General features: G+C 45.2%; 1 protein-coding gene across 3 annotated transcripts in view; it reads left to right on the top strand.

Annotated features, from left to right (window-relative positions):
* The window catches only part of LOC110494541 (cadherin-4), a 350,356-nt gene that overhangs the window by 218,935 nt on the left and 109,733 nt on the right, over nucleotides 1-21,688 (top strand). For 2 of the 3 annotated variants that reach the window (XM_036950599.1, XM_036950600.1), the window contains exon 4: nucleotides 20,110-20,336. In XM_036950599.1, the coding sequence (XP_036806494.1) occupies nucleotides 20,110-20,336 (227 nt within the window). The remainder of the gene's footprint in view (nucleotides 1-20,109; nucleotides 20,337-21,688) is intronic. The other variant, XM_036950601.1, reaches the window with a different exon arrangement.

Below are 21,688 nucleotides of genomic sequence, written 5' to 3'. Positions count from 1 at the left end.
TGACTGCGTTTGAGCCTGTGGATTACTGAAGAAAATAGGTTTTTGGATATAAAGAGACTTTATCGAACAAAAGGAACATTTATTGAGTAAATTAATGTCTTCTGAGTGCCACCATATGAAGATCATCAAAGGTAAGGGATTAATTTTATCTCTATTTCTGAGTTTTTGTAACTCTTCTGCTTGGCTGGTTACTGCTTGTAATAATTTGTCAACTGGGCTATGTTCTGGGCTAGGTATGTTCTGGGCTAGGTATGCATTCGCCTAAAAGCATTTTATAAATCTGACACCGTGGTTGGATTAACAAGAAGTTAATCTTTAAACCTATGTAAAATATGTTTTTTTTTCTGAATTTGTATAATGAGCACTGCTGTATTTGAATTTGGCGCTCTGCAATCTCACTGGATGTTGGCCAGATGGGACGCTAGCATCCCACATACCCTAGAGAGGTTAATTGCATCCTCTCTGCCTTGTTCCCACTCTCATTCTTTATCTCCCCTCTTCCCTCTCTTCCTTCAGCTATACCCAGAAGAGGCTCTAATGCAGAGATAAGAGAGGAGACTGTAGATCTGTAAAGCTTTACCACTATCCCCACAGGCCCAGTGAAAACACCTCCTGATAGGCCAGCAGCACAGACTGAACAGGGCCAGTGAAAACTAATCCTGATAGGCCAGCAGCATAGACTGAACAGGCAAAGTGAAATCACCTCCTGATAGGCCAGCAGCACAGACTGAACAGGCCCATTGAAAACACCTCCTGATTGGCCAGCAGCAGACACTGAACAAGCTCTACTGGGACACTTTGATTCATAACGCCGTCTGTGTCCACCAGCCCATCATGAAGGCTTTCCAGGCATTGTATCACTCCTGACACTCAGAATGGTGACACAATGGCTTTGGTGCCTTTATAAAACAGAGAACACTCTGGAATCTTGCCAAAATGGATAACAATGTTTGAATGCACAGTCAAATCAAATTGTATTAGTCACATGCGCTGAATACAACAGGTGTAGGTAGACCTTACGGTGAAATGCTTACTTATGAGCCCCTAACCGACAGTGCAGTTTAAAAAAATATGGATAAGAATAAGACATAAAAGTAACAAGTAATTAAAGAGCAGCAGTAAAAAAATAACAATATATACATGGGGGGGGGGGGGGGGTGCCGGTACAGAGTCAATGTGCGGGGGCACCGGTTAGTTGAGGTAGTATATACATGTAGGTAGAATTAATTAAAGTGACTATGCATAGATGGCAACAGAGAGTGGCAGTAGTGTGAATAGTCTGAGTAGCCATTTGACTAGATGTTCAGGAGTCTTATGGCTTTGGGGGTAGAAACTGTTACGAAGCCTCTTAGACCTAGACTTGGCGCGCCGGTACCACTTGCCATGTGGTAGCAGAGAGAACAGTCCATGACTAGAGTGGCTGGAGTCTTTGACAATTTTTAGGGCCTTCCTCTGACACCGTCTGGTATCGAGGTCCTGGATGGCAGGAAGCTTGGCCCCAGTGATGTACTGGGCCATTCGCACTACCTTCTGTAGTGCCTTGTGGTCGGAGGCCGAACAATTGCAATATCAGGCAGTGATGCAACCAGGATGCTCTCGATGGTGCTGTATAACCTTTTGAGAATCTGAAGACCCATGCCAAATATTTTCAGTCTCCTGAGGGGGAATAGGTTTTGTTGTGCCCACTTCAAAACTGTCATGGTGTGTTTGTACCATGTTAGTTTGTTGGTGATGTGGACATACGGATCCTCCTGTGTTGAGGATCAGCATAGTGGATGTGTTGTTACCTACCCTTACCACCTGGGGCGGCCCTTCAGGAAGTCCAAGATCCAGATGCAGAGGGAGGTGTTTAGTCCCAGGGTCCTTAGATTATTGATGAGCTTTGAGGGTACTATGGTGTTGAACGCTGAGCTGTGGTCAATTAATAGCATTCTCACATAGGTGTTCTGGATCTGTTGGGGCGATATGCAAATTGGAGTGGGTATAGGGTTTCTGGGATGATGATGTTGATGTGAGCCATGACCAGCCTTTCAAAGCACTTCAAGGCGACAGGCGTGAGTGCTACGGGTCGGTAGTCATTTAGACAAGTTTCTTTAGTGTTCTTGGGCACAGGCACTATTGTGGTCTGCTTAAAACATGTTGGTATTACAGACTCGGACAGCGAGAGGTTGAAAATGTCAGTGAATACACTTGCTGGTTGGTCAGCGCATGCTCACAGTACATGTCCTGGTAATCTGTCTGGCCCTGCAACCTTGTGAATATTGACCTGTCTGAAGGTCTTACTCATATCGGCTGAGGAGAGCGTGATCACACAGTCTTCCGGTACAGCTGGTGCTCTCATGCTTGTTTCAGTGTTATTTGCCTCGAAGCGAGCATAGAAGTAGTTTAGCTCATCTGGTAGGCTCGTGTCACTGGGCAGCTATCGGCTGTGATTCCCTTTGTAGTCTATACTGGTTTGCAGGCCCTGCCACATCCAACGAACGTCAGAGTCGGTATAGAGCGACTCAATCTTAGTTCTGTATTGACACTTTGCCTGTTTGATGGTTCGTCGTGGGGCATAGCAGAATTGATTATAAGCTTCCAGGTTAGAGACCCCCTCCTTGAAAGCTGCAGCTCTAGCCTTTAGCTCAGTGCGGATGCTGCCTGTAATCCATGGCTTCTGGTTGGGTTATGTACGTCACTGTGGGGACAACGTCATTGATGCACTTATTGATGAAGCCAATGGCAGATGTGGTGTACTCCTCAATGCCATTGGAGGAATCCCAGAATGTATTCCAGTCTGTACTAGCCAAACAGTCCTGTAGCTTAGCATCTGCTTCATCTGACCACTTTTTTATTGATCTAGCCACGGGTGCTTCCTGCTTTAATTATTGATTGTAAGCAGGAATCAGGAGGATGGAGGACGATGGAGAGCTTTGTATGCATCTCTGTGTGAAGTATAGGTGGTCCAGAGTTCTTTTCCCTCTGGTTGCATATTTAATGTGCTGATAGAAATTTGGTAAAACTGATTTAAGTTTCCCTGCATTAAAGTCTCCGGCTACTAGGAGCGCCGCCTCTGTGTGAACGTTTTCTTGTTTGCTTATGGCGGAATAAAGCTCATTCAATGCTATCTTAGTGCCAGCCTCTGACTGGGGTGGTATGTAAACAGCTGCAAAGAATACAGATGAAAACTCTCTCGGGAGGTAATGTGGTCTGCAGCGTATCATGAGAAACTCTACCTCAGGCGAGCAATAGCTCGAGACTTCCTTAGACATCGTGCACCAGCTGAAAAATACTTAGACCGCCACCCCTTGTCTTACCAGACGCCGCTGTTATATCCTGCCGGTACATCGTATAACCAGCCAGCTGTATGTTGATATTGTCCAAGATGGCTGTGCGCAATTATGGGATATGATCTCGGTCAGATGCTTTAAACTTTCTCTTTTTGTTCTCTACATTACATTCCTATTAAGAGGTGCTGTTGACAGGAAGGACTGGTTATGGGACCGCTCTCATACCTGGAGAGGACGGAGGATGGGGTGGCTACTGGTGTGACAGCACACTAACGATGCGACAAGCCCTTGTTCTTTCTGTAAGTGCACCGGTCACAGATAACAACCACACGCTGCTGGGGTGAAACATGAGCACTGACGCATACTAATGCAAGTAGACAGCTCTTTCTCCCACACACATAGGCACCTATTCCCACACAAGCTATCACATATCTCCTTTAAATACTATAAATGAGTGTCTCAACACAACAGCATGTACATGGAAGGGATTTACCTTCTCCCTGTAGCACACTACAATGACAGCATCATTCTGCACAACATAGGTTCAGATGTATTCATCTGTAGAATGGAGGCAAAGGTTTAAAGAAAGGTCATTTCATGAGAATCATTCTTCAGGATGCACCAACTCTGCCACTAACACAGTGCCGAATAGAAGGACAGATAACTGTATAAGCCGTGTGGTGTTAACCTGCAACTCTGCCCTCCCAGTTCAACTAAACACACTAATGTTACAGTGTTACAGTGGTCACATTGTGACACCAGACTCTGTGTTGTTCTCAGCCCCAGTGAAACACTGTTATTTGCTAATTGAGGGGAATGCGCTGATTGGCCTGTTAGGTTGGAGAAAGCGGCGGGGAGGTAGACACAATGTTTACTTAGCGCCGCTCCGCCACTGGGATAAACACAGACCTTACAAAGGAACACAAGGCTTGATCTGATGCTTTTCTCTAGCCTTCCCTATACCCTTTAGACACCAGAACATGTCAAGGTTGGCTCAACTAGGGCTGTAACCGGGGACTACCGTCTGGCTCATTCATAGCCATGCTGCCACAGCATCACGTTGGTCTCACCCTGCTCTTCTGTGACACTGGTTTAACATCTAACATCGGAATGACTGGGACACATGTGAATAATACTGTTACATATGTGTGGATAAGATTCCCTCTAGTACATTGAGATGTGAAGGGCTCTGTCTGTTAGCAGTTGGGCGTGAACTGTGAAGAGAGAATCTAACATGACCGTTGTGGGGTTACACATATGTCCAGGCAGGCAGACTGTAGCTGCAGTTTGTGGAGACTGTTGCCTTTGTTCTACTTGCCTGATTGCATTAAGGCTGAAAGGCAGTGACAGTCAGTCAGTGGGGAAAAGGAGGATAGAGGGATGTGGGGATAAAGATGTAGGAGATAGAGACACAAGGGGGAGGAAAGGGAGATGTGTCAAGGAAAAGGGAATAGGAGAAGGGAAAAGAGCGATGGAGGGGATAAATCAAATCAGGCTTTATTTATATACATAGTACATTTCAGACATGAATATAACACAATTCGCTTTAAAAAAAAACAGGGGGTTGGAGGTCACAGCTGCCTGTGCCCTCTGTCTTACCCTGCCTTTGTGATGCGCTGGCTACTCTGGCTGCCAGACTGAATGTTCTGTTCCGGGACATACACACTGAGAGCAGCAGAGAGGAATGACACTGCCCCCGCAGCACCAACCCTCCATTCTTACCCTGACAAACATCCCAGTCTACAGTATGTGAGGCACACACACACTGATGAGAATGGATGCCTACAGGGGCTTAGAAGGAAAGTAACCATGGCGATGCCCTTCGCCCTCAGACACACACTGTACTGTACATATCATACTGTTAGATAAGAACAGCCCTGACCCTTGACTGGGCTAGCCACAGACGCCTTTACGTTTCTCTTATGCACCAACTCTTTCTCCCCTCCTCTCTCTCTCACCCACTTGTTCTCTTTTCTTTTTCTCTCTCACCATCCTCTTATCCCAGTTTTTATTACCACAGCATTAGTAAAGCAGTGCTATCTCCATGATGGCATTATAGCCATTATTGGTGGTTATTCCGTTTTATACAGTGGGTGGGTCTAATCCTGATTGGTTAAAAGCGAGTTACCACCGTAACCACAAGTTACCACCGAGTTACCACAAGTTACCACCAGCTAAATCTATGACGTTAAAATGTCTATTTACGGCTTCTCGAGTGGCGCAGTGGTCTAAGGCACTGCATCTCAGTGCTATCTGTGCCACTAGAGATCTCATTAGGGGAGGGTTTGGCCGGCAGGGATGTTCTTGTCCCATCGCGCACTAACGACTCCTGTGGCGGGCCGGGCCCAATGCATGCTGACACAGTCACCAGGTGTACGGTGTTTCTTCCGACACATTGGTGTGGCTGGCTTCCGGGTTAAGCGGGCGTTATGTCAAGTCGCAGTGTGGCTTGGCTGGGTTGTGTTTCAGAGGACACACAGCTCTTGACCTTTGCCTCTCCCAAGTCCGTATGGGAGTTGCAGCGATGGGAAAAATCTGTAACTACCAATTGGATACCATGAAAAAGGGGTACCTTTTAAATTTATTTTATACAAAATGTATATTTACTCTGTTCCATCTGACTGCGCAATGCCCTGTCTCATCAGCCCAGGCAGGGAAGTTATAAACTTGATCTCCCCTATAAAAAGCATATAGACATTGTCTCACATTTCTTTTACAGTAACATTTCATTGTCAACAGCGGAGATTTATATAAACCTTACTGTCTGTCTCTCTGACATTTGCAACATTGTTTCAATATTAAAATTCGATCTCCAAATGTCCCATAGTAATGAACGTGTAGGAATCGGGAGTCAGGACGAGAGAGGGAGGCAGTCAGCGTTTCTCAGCCAGTCAAAATCATGAATCAGCTGACATCATTTTTTCCGGATATATACACTACCGGTCAAAAGTTTTAGGGTTTTTTGTTATTTGAACTATTTTCTACATGTTAGAATAATAGTAAAGACATCAAAATGATGAAATAACACATATGGAATCATGTAGTAACCAAACAAGTGTTAAACAAATCTAAATATATTTTCTATTTGAGATTCTTCAAAAAGCCACCCTTTGCCTTGATGACAGCTTTGCACACTCTTGGCATTCTCTCAACCAGCTTCACCTGGAATGGTTTTTCCAACAGTCTTGATATGCTGAGCACTTGTTGGCTGCTTTTCCTTCACTCTGCTGTCCGAATCATCCCAAACCATCTCAATTTGGTTGAGGTCGGGTGATTGTGGAGGCCAGGTCATCTGATGCAGCACTCCATCACTCTCCTTGGTAAAATAGCCCATACACAGCCTGGAGGTGTGTTGGGTCATTGCCCTGTTGAAAAACAAATTATACTCCCACTAAACCCAAACCAGATAGGATTAATGCTGTGGTAGCCATGCTGGTTAAGTGTGCTTTGAATTCTAAATAAACCACTGATGGTGTCACCAGCAAAGCACCCCCACACCATAACACCTCCTCCTCCATGCTTTACGGTGCGAAATACACATGCAGAGATTATCCGTTCACCCACACTGCATCTCACAAAGACACGGCGGTTTGAACCAAAGATCTACAATTTGGACTCCAGACCAAAGGACACATTTCTACTGGTCTAATGTTCATTACTCGTGTTTCTTGGCCCAAGCAAGTCTCTCCTTCTTATTGATGTCCTTTAGTAGTGGTTTCTGTGCACTAATTCGACCATGAAGGCCTGTTTCACACAGTCTCCTCTGAACAGTTGATGACATGTGTCTGTTACTTGAATTCTGTGAAGCATATATTTGGGATGCAATTTCTGAGGCTGTTAACTCTAATGAACTTTTCCTCTGCAGCTGAGGTAACTCTGGGGCTTCCATTCCTGTGACGGTCCTCATGAGAGCCAGTTTCATCATAGTGCTTGATGGTATTTGCGACTGCACTTGAAGAAACTTGAAAAGTTCTTTACATTTTCCGTATTGACTGACCTTCATGTCTTAAAGGACTGTTGTTTCTCTTAGAAACTGTCGTTTCTCTCGTTTCTGCTTATAATTTTGCCTAATATGGACTAAATAAGGCTATCTTCTGTATATCCCCCCTACCTTGATACAACACAAACACATTAAGAAGGAAGGAAATTCCACAAATTAATTTTTAAGAAGGCACACCTGTTAATTGAAATGCATTCCAGGTGATTGCCTCATGAGGCTGGTTGAGAGAATGCCAAGAGTGGGCAAAGCTGTCATCATGGCAAAGGGTGGCTATTTTGAAGAATCTGATTTGTTTAACACTTTTTTGGTTACTACATGGTTCCATGTGTTATTTTATAGTTTTGATGTCTTAACTATTATTCTACAATGTAGAATATACTAAAAATAATGAAAAACACTTGAATGAGTAAGTGTTCTAAAACTTTTGACCTGTAGTGCACAAAGATTAAAAAAAGGTAAGACAAAATAAAGTGCAGCTAGTTTGCAGTCTTTCCCGCATCAGTTTGAAGTTATTGCGTTAGCTGTGTTGATGGCTAGTTTCTCTGAACAACAGTGTCCTTAAGAGCACATTTTCTATGCTAGTAGAAATCATGCCTCATTAGCTCATTGTTATGCATCCAAATAAATGTCACTAGAAAACAGCTTAAACAAATGCAGCTACTGTTGATCTTCTTTCTGCGCTGTTTGACTTGACTGTAAGTTAGTCGTACTTAGCTAGCAAGCAAGGGATAAGAAGGTTGCCAACCAGTATGGCAATGGAACATTCAGAACGAACAACTGGGTCTTGTCCATATTTATTTTATTTATCTGTTGTTTTACCAGGTAAATTGACTGAGAACACGTTCTCATTTGCAGCAACGACCAGGGGAATAGTTACAGGGAAGAGGAGGGGGATGAATGAGCCAATTGTAAACTGGGGATTATTAGGTGACCGTGATGGTTTGAGGGCCAGATTGGGAATTTAGCGAGGACACTGGGGTTAATACCCCTACTCTTACGATAAGTGCCATGGGATCTTTAATGACCTCAGAGAGTCAGGACACCCGTTTAACTTCCCATTCAAAAGACAGCACCCTACACAGGGCAATGTCCCCAATCACTGCCCTGGGGCATTGGGATATTTTTTTAGACCAGAGGAAAGAGTGCCTTCTACTGGCCCTCTAACACCACTTCCAGCAGCATCTGGTCTCCCATCCAGGAACTGACCATGATCAACCCTGCTTGGCTTCAGAAGCAAGCCAGCAGTGGTATGCAGGGTGGTATACTGCTGGCCAAAGATACAGAACAAAAAGACTGAGCGACTGGGTCGTGTCTCAGGCAACCGAACCAATAGATCAAATGACCGGACGGCTTGGGTAGCAACCCTAGATTTGTTTCGGGACTATATTTTGTGGAAGGATTAAATAGTATGAATAAATTCATCAAAATAAATGTTTTATTTAAAATATGTCAATCATTATTTGAATATGTTGGTAACCCGTTGTATAAAAGGGATAATGCCCTTGAAGCCGGTGTTTGGAGTAAATATTGGCACGATTTTCCAGCCCTCGACTTCATCTTGGGACTAACAACTCCCGTGCCAATATATCCTCCAAACACCGGCTTCGAGGGCATTATCACTTAATTATAAACTGGGTAATTTGGCTCTTGGATGCTGATTGTCTGAAAGCTGCAGTACACCACGGGTATGACAAAAAAATATGTTTTACTGTTCTAATTAATTTGGTAACCAGTTTACCAACGTGTTGCGTCGTATCTAAGAACAGCCCTTAGCCGTGGAATATTGGCCATATACCACAACCCCTTGAACCTTATTGCTTAAGTATCTGACTGTGTAATAGATATGTTACACTGTACCTGGATTATTTCCATCACAGTTGAATGGATGGTATTTGTAGCATTTTCCTGCCAGCTGGATGGTATTTGTAGCATTTTCCAGCTAACTGGATGTGTCAGTAAACATGGCGTGGCTCCCCCCCACTGGCCCACACCCTCCCTGGCATTTCATCAGATGGGCAGAGAATTGGCCCAGTGCCCTCAGAGACAATCAAAGCTTGCCTGTCACAATGACATGCATAGCGCCATCGCTTAGTCCATGCATGTTCTCATGCCAACCAACCCGCTATCACAGGAACACAGGGCCACTGGTACAGACATGCCCTCAGAACCCTGCGCCTTTCTTATGCTAAAATACACATACACAGATAAACACAAACACACACACAGCCTCAGAACACACAACCCTACAGCGAGCCTCCCAGGACATGCCGCAAGAGACCTGCTTAAATGACAATAATTAGCCTGTTCTGTTTAAGCAAATTGGAGTCATTGGCACAATACAGCCTGCTCTTTGGTGGCACTGACTGGTTATTTTGGACATAGAACCATGCGGTTTCTCTGTCTGAGGGATACTGCAAACTGTGTTACGGTTGGCTCATGATTGATCTTACATCTGAAACTTAAAAATAGTGAAGAAGGGAGCAGTTAATCATTAATTTGGTTGGATATGAATCTCTCTCTCCACATGGCAGAGACTTGCTGTGCTATGCAGAGCTTCATCCCAGCAAAGAGAAGCTGGATTGGATTGTGTTTGTCTGTTAATATAAGATTTATTCACACATTGTCAAAATGATGTTTGCCATTCCTCCATTACACGTACAATTATTCTCCGGGCGAAACAGCAACCTAATTTGTGTGATGTGTGCCACAGTTGTTGAAAAGATCTTATGCTTTATTAGTCTGTTGTTTGCTGCATCTTTTGACAGGAAGCTTGGCGATAAATTGCAAAGATGGCTTGATAAAACGATTGTCGTGCAAAATTCTTTACGGTGGATTTTGAAAAATGGCATCTCCCCAGCTCATAACAAACCATTTGTTCCCAAGGGTGATTTATGAAATCAATTTTACTTGTTATCAGCATCAGGAGTGTGACTGAGAGATAAGATCAGCGCACAGCCTTTTTAAACAGAAGGAGAAGGGGATTGAGGCTGTGTGTGTGTGTGTGTGTGTGTGTGTGTGTGTGTGTGTGTGTGTGTGTGTGTGTGTGTGTGTGTGTGTGTGTGTGTGTGTGTGTGTGTGTGTGTGTGTGTGCGCGCAAGTCTTTTCTGGGGGTGTTTCATTAGTTGCTTTAGCAGCACTCACACCTCAGACAAAGTGCTACAGATTGTCATTCATACCTAGAGCTGTTGCAGTGACCGTATTATCGCCACGCATGCGGTCATGGAGGCAGTCCAATTCCATGTGACCGTCTTCTCCAAGCTCTGATGCTGCTGATGGTCATTAGAAGCCTACCAAACTTGCTGACTGCCTGGTACTCAGCACTCTATTGTCCCTCTAATCACTAACATCAATGCAAATGTATCGAAAATGTAATCAAATTTTATTTGTCACATACACATCGTTGGCAGATGTTAATGCGAGTATAGCGAATTGCTTGTGCTTCTAGTTCTGACAATGCAGTAATAACCAACGAGTAATCTAACCTAACAATTTCACAACAACTACCTTATGCACACAAGTGTAAAGGAATGAAGAATATGTACATAAACATATATGAATGAGTGATTGGTCCAGAACAGCATAGGCAAGATGCAGTAGATGGTATCGAGTACAGTATATACATATGAGATGAGTAATGTAGGGCATGTAAACATATAAAAGTGGCATTGTTTAAAGTGGGTAGTGATACATGTATTACATAAAGATGGCAAGATGCAGTAGATGGTATAGAGTACAGTATATACATATGAGAAGAGTAATGTAGGGTATGTAAACATTATATTAAGTGGCATTGTTTAAAGTGGCTAGTGATACATTTTTTACATCAAATTTTCCAATATTAAAGTGGCTGGAGTTGAGTCAGTATGTTGGCAGCAGCCACTCAATGTTAGTGGTGGCTGTTTAACAGTCTGATGGCCTTGAGATAGAAGCTGTTTTTCAGTCTCTCGGTCCCAGCTTTGATGCACCTGTACTGACCTCGCCTTCTGGATGATAGCGGGGTGAACAGGCAGTGGCTCGGGTGGTTGTTGTCCTTGATGATCTTTACGGCCTTCCTGTGACATCGGGTGGTAGGTGTAGGTGTCCTGGATGGCAGGTAGTTTGCCCCCGGTGATGCGTTGTGCAGACCTTACTACCCTCTGGAGAGCCTTACGGTTGTGGGCGGAGCAGTTGCTGTACCAGGCGGTGATACAGCCCGACAGGATGCTCTCGATTGTGCATCTGCAAAAGTTTGTGAGTGCTTTTTGTAACACAGTCAGATACTTAAGCAATAAAGTTCAAGGGGGTGTGGTATATGGCCAATATTCCACGGCTAAGGGCTGTTCTTAGGTACGACGCAACACGTTGGTAAACTGGTTACCAAAGTAATTAGAACAGTAAAACATATTTTTTGTCATACCCGTGGTGTACTGCAGCTTTCAGACAATCAGCCTCCAAGAGCCAAAGTACCCAGTTTATAATTAAGTGATAATGCCCTCGAAGCCGGTGTTTGGAGGATATATTGGCATGGGTGTTGTTAGTCCCAAAATGAAGTCGAGGGCTGGAAAATCATGCCAATATTTACTCCAGACACCGGCTTCGAGGGCATTATCCCTTTTATACAACGGGTTACCAACATATTCAAATAATGATTGACATATTTTAAATTAAAATGTTATTCTGATGAATTTATTCATACTTGTTCATCCTTCCACAAGATATAGTCCCAAAACAAATCTAGGGTTGCTACCCAAGTCTGGTTACTTGATCTATTGGTTCGGTTGCCAGAGACACGACCCAGTCGCTCAGTCTTTTTGTTCTGTATCTATGGACGAGACCCAGTCGTTCGTTCTGAATGTTCCATTGCCATACTGGCTGGCAACCTTCTTATCCCTTGCTTGCTAGCTAAGTACGACTAACTTACAGTCAAGTCAAACAGCGCAGAAAGAAGATCAACAGTAGCTGCATTTGTTTAATGACATTTATTTGGATACATGCATAACAATGAGCTAATGAAGCATGATTTCTCCTAGCATAAAAAATGTGCTCTTAAGGACACTGTTGTTCAGAAGAACTAGCCATCAACACAGTTAACACAATAACTTTAAACTGAAGCGGGAAAGTGTCACGTTCTGACCTCTATTTCCTTTGTTTTTGTATTTATTTAGTATGGTCAGGGCGTGAGTTGGGTGGGCAGTCTATGTTTGTTTTTCTATGTTTTGGTCTAGTTCTATGTTCGGCCTGATATGGTTCTCAATCAGAGGCAGGTGTTCGTCATTGTCTCTGATTGGGAACCATATTTAGGTAGCCTGGGTTTCACTGTGTGTTTGTGGGTGATTGTTCCTGTTTTTGTGTTTGCACCAGACAGGGCTGTTTTGAGTTCTCACGTTTCTTGTTTTTTTTTCCCGTTAGTTTGTTCATGTATAGTGTCGTCAATAAATACAATGAACAACCACCACGCTGCGCTTTGGTCCGCCACTACTTCACAAGAAGAGAATCGTTACAGAATCACCCACCACAAAAGGACCAAGCAGCGTGTCAACAGGCAGGAGCAGCGCGAGGAGACGCGCAATAAGGATTTCTGGACATGGGAGGAAATCCTCGATGGGAGAGGACCCTGGGCTAAACCAGGGGAGTGTAGCCGCACTAAGGTGCAGCGGGAGAAGAAACAACAGGAACAGCCCAAGGAGGAGTACAGTATGGAGTATACTACTTGGGAGGAGATCGACAGGTGGGCGGCCGACCCAGGGAGAGTGCCGGAGCCCGCCTGGGATTCGCTGGAGCAGTGCGAGGAAGGTTACCGTAGAATGGAGGCGGTGAAAGCAGAGAGGCGCTGGTATGAGAAGGCAGCTCGGCGACGCGGATGGAAGCTTGAGAGGCAGCCCCAAAAATGTCTTGGGGGGGGGCTAACAGGGAGTATGGCTATGCCAGGTAGGAGACCTGGGCAGACTCCCTGTGCTTACCGGGGGGCTAGAGAGACCGGACAGGCACCGTGTTATGCAGTGGTGCGCACGGTGTCTCCAGTGCGGGTGCATAGCCCGGTGCGGTATATTCCAGCTCCGCGTGTCTGCCGGGCTAGATTGAGCGTCGAGCCTAATGCCATGAAGCCGGCTCTACGCAGCTGGTCCCCAGTGCGTCTCCTTGGGCCGGTTTACATGGCACCAGCCTTGCGCTCGGTGTCTCCGGTTCGCCTGCATAGTCCAGTGCGGGCTATTCCACCTCGCCGCACTGGCAGGGCGACCGTGAGCATTCAACCAGGTAAGGTTGGGCAGGCTCGGTGCTCAAGAGCTCCAGTGCGCCTGCACGGTCCGGTTTTTCCAGTACCACCTCCACACCCCAGCCCTCCGGTAGCAGCTCCCCGCACCAGGCTTCCTGTGCGTGTTCTCGGCCCAGTACCACCAGTGCCAGCACCACGCATCAGGCCTACAGTGCGCCTCGCCTGTCCAGCGCTGTCGGAGCCCTCCTCCTCTCCAGCGCTGTCGGAGTCTCCCGCCTGTTTAGCGCTGTCAGAGCTTTCCGCCTCTACAGCGCTGCCAGGTTCTCCCGCCTGTTCAGAGCTGCCAGTTAGCATAGAGCTGCCAGTTAGCATAGAGCTGCCAGTTAGCATAGAGCTGCCAGTTAGCATAGAGCTGCCAGTCTGCATGGAGCTGCCAGTCTGCAAGGAGCCGCCAGAGCTGCCAGTCTGCAAGGAGCCGCCAGAGCTGCCAGTCTGCAAGGAGCCGCCAGAGCTGCCAGTTAGTATGGAGCAGCCAGGGCCGCCAGTCAGCATGGAGCAGCCAGGGCCGCCAGTCAGCATGGAGCAGCCAGGGCCGCCAGTCAGCATGGAGCAGCCAGGGCCGCCAGTCAGCATGGAGCAGCCAGGGCCGCCAGTCAGCATGGAGCATCCAGGGCCGCCAGTCAGCATGGAGCAGCCAGTCAGCATGGAGCAGCCAGTCAGCATGGAGCAGCCAGAGCTGCCAGTCAGCATGGAGCAGCCAGTCAGCATGGAGCAGCCAGAGCTGCCAGTCAGCATGGAGCAGCCGGTCAGCATGGAGCAGCCAGAGCTGCCAGTCAGCATGGAGCAGCCAGAGCAGTCTGCCAGCATGGAGCAGCCAGAGCTGTCAGTCAGCATGGAGCAGCCAGAGCAGCCAGTCTGTATCGTCCAGACTCTTCCAGATCTGCCCGTCGTCCAGACTCTTCCAGATCTGCCCGTCGTCCAGACTCTTCCAGATCTGCCAGTCGTCCAGACTCTTCCAGATCTGCCAGTCGTCCAGACTCTTCCAGATCTGCCAGTCGACCAGACTCTTCCAGATCTGCCAGTCGACCAGACTCTTCCAGATCTGCCAGTCGACCAGACTCTTCCAGATCTGCCAGTCGACCAGACTCTGCCAGATCTGCCAGTCGTCCAGACTCTTCCAGATCTGCCAGTCGTCCAGATTCTCTCAGATCTGCCAGTCGACCAGATTCTCCCAGATCCGCCAGTCGACCAGATTCTCCCAGATCCGCCAGTCGACCAGATTCTCCCAGATCCGCCAGTCGACCAGATTCTCCCAGATCCGCCAGTCGACCAGATTCTCCCAGATCCGCCAGTCGACCAGATTCTCCCAGATCCGCCAGTCGACCAGATTCTCCCAGATCCGCCAGTCGACCAGATTCTTCCAGATCTGCTAGTCGACCAGGATCTGCTGAAACCGCCAGCCAGCCAGGTTCTGGTAGTTTCTACTACCTGCCTGGGCTTCCTCTCAGTGCTGAGCTTCTTCTCAGTGCTGAGCTTCCTCTCAGTGCTGAGCTACCCATCTGTCCCGAGTTACCTCTGTCCCGAGCAGCTGTCCCTCTGTCCCGAGCAGCTGTCCCTCTGTCCCGAGCAGCTGTCCCTCTGTCCCGAGAAGCTGCCCCTCTGTCCCAAGCAGCCCCTCTGTCCAGTGGGGTCATTGAGAGGGGTGGGCATGGTGAGTAAGCCACGGAGGCGGACAATAAGGCGGACTGAGACAATGGCGAAGTGGGGTCCGCGTCCCGCGCCAGAGCCGCCACCGCGGACAGACGCCCACCCAGACCCTCCCCTATAGGTCAAGGTTTTGCGGCCGGAGTCCGCACCTTTGGGGGGGGGTACTGTCACGTTCTGACCTCTATTTCCTTTGTTTTTGTATTTATTTAGTATGGTCAGGGCGTGAGTTGGGTGGGCAGTCTATGTTTGTTTTTCTATGTTTTGGTCTAGTTCTATGTTCGGCCTGATATGGTTCTCAATCAGAGGCAGGTGTTCGTCATTGTCTCTGATTGGGAACCATATTTAGGTAGCCTGGGTTTCACTGTGTGTTTGTGGGTGATTGTTCCTGTTTTTGTGTTTGCACCAGACAGGGCTGTTTTGAGTTCTCACGTTTCTTGTTTTTTTTTCCCGTTAGTTTGTTCATGTATAGTGTCGTCAATAAATACAATGAACAACCACCACGCTGCGCTTTGGTCCGCCACTACTTCACAAGAAGAGAATCGTTACAGAAAGACTGCACACTAGCTGCACTTCGGGTTGCACTGTAGCTAGTTAGCTTGCTTTGGCTAATGTTAGCTATTAGCTGTTCTGAAATAACTCCCTGGGTTTAGTGTCATGTAATGTAAACTAACTCACTTTGTACATCGCGCTGGTCCATACAATTGACCTTATTTTAGCGCCCAAAAAGCATAATACTTCCAGATCAACTGTAATATCAATACCATTGTAAAGCACAATTTCATGAGAGCCCATGGGCTCATGTTGCACAACATTTCTTACATTTGCTTAGAATTCCGTGGCATTATTTTATATCATTTTATAGTATGAAGAATTCAACTGAACAAAGCTGAATAAAATAGAAATATTTTCTCCAACCGTTTTGAGGTAGTGCGCACGTGGCTATCCTGTGTTGAGCGGTTAACAAATAAATAGGTACTCCTGTATGCTTAATTTAGAGTTATTAATGTAACTTTAGCTGTTCTACAAATGTTGGGCTAAATGTTTTGACTTTTAATACATTGTAAGGCTGTGTGATGAGACTCTAATGAAAAAAGTTGCTTGAAAGGCATGAGTTCTGCTTTGTTTTTTGCACAGGCTGTACACACCTCATCAGACTCTCATTCACAATTTTACAAGCACTTGATAATGCCTCGAATTTCACTGTAGAATCCCCTTTGTGTGGCCGTAAAGCTCATCGCGATGTACATCGCGACCCAAGCAAGTGTAGCCCACATCCATTTGGTATAGCCAAATCAGGACCTAACATAAAGACAACTCAGAGTATGTTATTCTGTTCTTCTGAAATAGACTACATTTTCTTCATATCATCCTTCTTTATACCTGTCTAAAGTAAATAATGGATTTATTGTGAAGGTGTAGGCCAGATATCATCAATACAGGCCAATTTTTTTTTTTTTGCGGATTGTTGGGGGGCTGGAACATAATTACAAATCAAGTAAATCCACCTTTAAGGTAAATATCTAATGCGATAGACCATATGACTGGAGAGGAAATAGAAAACATCAACTGAATGTTAAATGTGTTTCCTGTCAGGTATTTTAATTGTCTGTATTGTCTAAATCAAATCAAATCAAATTGTATTTGTCACATGCGCCGAATACAACAGGTGTAGATAGACCTTACAGTGAAATGCTTATTTACAATCACTTCCCCAATAATGCTTTAAGAAGTTTTAAGAAAAAAAGTTAAGTAAAAATAGATAAGAAAAAATAGAAAATAAAAATAACAAATAATTAAAGAGCAGCAGTAAAATAACAATAGCGAGGCTACATACATGGGTTACCGGTATAGAGTCAATGTGTGGGGGCACAGGTTAGTTGAGGTAATTGAGGTAATATGTACATGTAGGTAGAGTTATTAAAGTTACTATGCATAGATAATAACAACAAAGAGTAGAAGCAGATTAAAAGAGGGGTCTGGGTAGCCCTTTGATTAGCTGTTCAGGAGTCTTATGGCTTTGGGGGTAGAAACTGTTACGAAGCCTCTTAGACCTAGACTTGGCGCGCCGGTACCACATGCCTTGTGGTAGCAGAGAGAACAGTCCATGACTAGAGTGGCTGGAGTCTTTGACAATTTTTAGGGCCTTCCTCTGACACCGTCTGGTATCGAGGTCCTGGATGGCAGGAAGCTTGGCCCCAGTGATGTACTGGGCCATATGCACTACCCTCTGTAGTGTCTTGCGGTCGGAGGCCAAGCGGTTGCCATACCAGACAGTGATGCAACCAGTCAGGATGCTCTCGATGGTGCAGCTGTATAAACTTTTGAGCATCTGAGGACCCATGCCAAATCTTTTCAGTCTCCTGAGGGGGAATAGGCTTTGCCGTGACCTCTTCACGACTGTCTTAGTGTGTTTGGACCATGTTAGTTTGTTGGTGATGTGGACACCAAGGAACTTGAAGCTCTCAACCTGCTCTACTGCAGCCCTGTCGATGAGAATGGGGTCGTGCTCGATCTTCCTTTTCTTGTAGTCCACAATCATCTCCTTTGTTTTGATCACGTTGAGGAAGAGGTTGTTGTCCTGGCACCACACGGCCAGGTCTCTGACCTCCTCCCTATAGGCTGTGGCATTGGCAAACTTGATGATGGTGTTGGAGTAGTGCTTGGCCATGCAGTGATGAGTGAACAGAGAGTACAGGAAGGGACAGAGCACGCACCCCCAAGGGGCCACCGTGTTGAGGATCAGCAAGGCGAATGTGTTGGTACCTACACTTACCACCTGGGGGCGGCCCGTCAAGAAGTCCAGGATCCAGTTCCAGAGGGAGGTGTTTAGTCCCAGGCTCCTTAGCTTAGTGATGAGCTTTGAGGGCACTATGGTGTTGAATGCTGAGCTGTAGTCAATGAAAAGCATTCTCACAGTAGTCTGCTTGTTAAATGTTTGTAAAGTCTTAATTTGCCATTGTTTGTAATGTCTTATTAATTGGTGTTGGACCCCAGGAAGATTAGCTAACATTATGGCGTTAGCTAATGGGGATCCTAATAAAAATTCACAAATTCACTGAACAGGCCTGGGTGCTGCACCCCATCCCTCACTGACCCTCTACCAATCAGCCCTGGGTTCTGCTTCTCATCTCTCTCTGGGCTCCACTTAACTTGTATGGTGGAAAAATTGCAAGATTATGTTATAATACTTGTATTGCATCAAATGGTTGTTTTATGCAACAGAATAGAGTATTCTTAACTATTGTGTGTGTGTTCTACTGAGGATGGGCATCTGGGAGATAACACTGACAGGAGATGTACGATGTCTTTTGGGTGTTAAAACCTAAAGAGCATTCCAGAGCACGAGTTAATGGTTCTGTTCTATACGGGGCCAGACACTGGTCTCTACACAATGAAAACTGTTGACACAGCAGATACTGTCTGCTATGTATTAAAGGTATCTTTCATACAGATCTTAACCTTGTGACCCATTCTATATATCTGTTGATCGTCATGTAGGTTGGAAGGGGTGTATCTTGGCTATAAAAGACCTTTGACCTTTTGTCACGGGGCTCTCAACGAATCATCTGAGTGTGAATCATCGACCAGCCATAACCAGCCATCATTATCGTAGAGCACTCAATCTATTCACTTTATATGTGTTCGTTGTATTGACCTGCTCCCTTATTAATAAGTGATTAAAGGTTTAGTTTAGGTACAACTCTGACTTGTATGATAAATTTGTCTCTCCTCATTTGATAGTAAAGAAATTAACCACCACACTGGTCTGTGCTCTGGAAGCTCAGGTAATGGCTCCATCACCTAAATAATGATGTCTAGACGTTCATCAGTGGTACAGCCACATGAGAGAATGTTTGCATACCCTCCATATCTGACAAGCCACTGCCTACATGACTCACTGTTTCTACTTCAACACCTGACTGATGGGACACTTGGTGATGGCAGAATGTTTCAACACATGGCCTCCCTAGTGACGAAGTAATGTTGAAATGTAAAAGGACTTGACATTGATGTTAAATTGTTTTGGCTGAAATTCTTAAATCTAAATTGAAAGTACTGTTTCAAAACATATAAAAGCTTTAATTATTACTCAGAATGTAAAGATATGGTATTTATATTGAACATTCAGTCTGCACAGCTTTGAATGTTCCCTTCAGATTTCATATTGGTTGAGATGGCAGCTTGAGGTCATCTATCATTGCAGCATCCGTATCAAAGTGATCCACACCATTTCTCTCCCCACCCATTGAGGAGAATGAAAATCCCCAATAATCTGAAAAGAGATTGGAGACTGACAGACAATCTGACTTTACGCAGAAAAAATACTGATGTTTGAGTGAGTGATGTAGAATTTCTGAGCACTTATGTATTGGGTTGTGGGTTCCTAGCATCTGATCAATACTGACTGGCTGTGAGAAATCTCTCTCTCTCTCTCTCTCTCATATATCATGAAGGGTGCGTGGCCGCCTTCAAACCCACATCTCGTCTGTGAGGTGGAAAGACCACAGACACCCACAATGCTACCCTCCTCCTCATACACCTAGGCCTCTGGAGGGGGAAGGAAAGAAAGTGTGTGTCATTTAAGATTGTGTTCTGTGTTTTGTGGCAGCATGTTGAAGGGGAAACTTGATTGAGAATGATAAAGAGCTTCACCGTCTGATGCATTCATGTTACATAGCTTCCATGAAGCCCCACCAATTGAAAACGCAAGGAAATACAGATGTCTTTCTTGCGTCTATTTTGATTTCAGCGGAGAGTCAAAGTTGTCTTCACTTCTGAAGGCAGGATGAGGAGAGATATTACTTTAGGAAGGTGGAAAAAATATGCTAGTATTTCACAACAGTTACATATCACCAGATGTGTCACCTCATCCCCTAAATCTTACCACTGCGTTCCCCCCCAACACCCCCCCCCCCCCCCCTCCTCTCTCTCTCTAGTAAAGTTTGAGGACTGCAAGCACAGTAAAGCAGTGGGCTTCGAGAGCAGTGACCCTAACTTCAGTGTGCGCCCTGACGGCTCGGTGTACGCGGAGCAGGAAGTGGCCAACCTGTCAGAACCGATCCAGTTCATGGTGACCGCCCGCGGAGGTCATGACCCTCACATCTGGGAGACCACGGTCAAGCTGGCCTTGTTTGGACACCAGCCCTCTGTCCCTGTGAGTCAGGTAAACATATATAAACTGCAATCATTTACACTGCAGTTAAACACACACATACCTAAAGTTTGCCTCAGGTATACAAACCGACACACCCCTGCTACTGACAGTCTGTACTGTATCTCAGTTGTATATTTGCATAGAAACATATTTATACACTTCAAAGCCTCTAACTGCCTCTCAGGTAAGATCAGTTTTCAATGATCCTCAAGTACATTATATAAAACCACATTATTTCAGGTTCTTCTATCATAAACAGGAATTTCTCAGGGAACAACCTACTGTATTATTTGCTTTTCCAAATATAAGATGTTGAATAGCCTAAGGCTTAATGCTTACTCCAGGTCATGTTTTTAATCATCGAAAATGTCCAAGAATAGTGTAAAGCAGTTGTAGAGCTGGGATTAAAATTCTGCCAACTCCTCACAGCACAATAATGAAGGGCATGAAATAATTGACATTGATTAAGCTAATGTTCCAGTCTGTCGGAGGGAGGCATGGGGGAGTCAGATGACATTGTAGCAGCACTATGGAAATATGTTCCCACATTAAGAGAGCAACAGAGAGATTCAATAATATAACAAGAAATGTTCAAGTAATCGAAGGAACGTTTTTTAAACATGTTTTAAATTGATCCATTTTTGTTGCAAGCCCTTACAACTAGGTACCTTCCAGACACTTTTATTTCTGATACAAACAGGCAGGTGTGTCATTTTGGTCAGCAGGTGATTCCGAACTGAAAAATTGCTGTTATGCCCTGTAGGTAAGTTGTCAAAAGTAAATTGAATTGCTTCATTAAAATTAAATGTAAAGTTGTGGCCAAAAGTTTTGAGAATGACACAAATATTAATTTTCACAAAGTTTGCTGTTTCAGTGTCTTTAGATATTTTTGTCAGATGCTACTATGGAATACTGAAGTATAATTACAAGCATTTCATAAGTGTCAAAGGCTTTTATTGACAATTACATGAAGTTGATGCAAAGAGTCAATATTTGCAGTGTTGACCCTTCTTTTTCAAGACCTCTGCAATCCGCCCTGGCATGCTGTCAATTATCTTATGGGCCACATCCTGACTGATGGCAGCCCATTCTTGCATAATCAATGCTTGGAGTTTGTGGGTTTTTGTTTGTCCACCCGCCTCTTAAGGGTTGACCACAAGTTCTCAATGGAATTATGGTCTGGGGAGTTTCCTGGCCATGGACCCAAAATATCAGTTTTGTTCCCCGAGCCACTTAGTTATCACTTTTGCCTTATGGCAAGGTGCTCCATCATGCTGGAAAAGGAATTGTTCATCACCAAACTGTTCCTGGATGGTTGGGAGAAGTTGTTCTCGGAGGATGTGTTGGTACCATTCTTTATT

Source organism: Oncorhynchus mykiss, chromosome 17, assembly GCF_013265735.2.
Source record: "Oncorhynchus mykiss isolate Arlee chromosome 17, USDA_OmykA_1.1, whole genome shotgun sequence".
Classification (NCBI taxonomy): Eukaryota; Metazoa; Chordata; class Actinopteri; order Salmoniformes; family Salmonidae; genus Oncorhynchus; species Oncorhynchus mykiss.
This window is presented reverse-complemented; position numbering and strand designations above follow the sequence as displayed.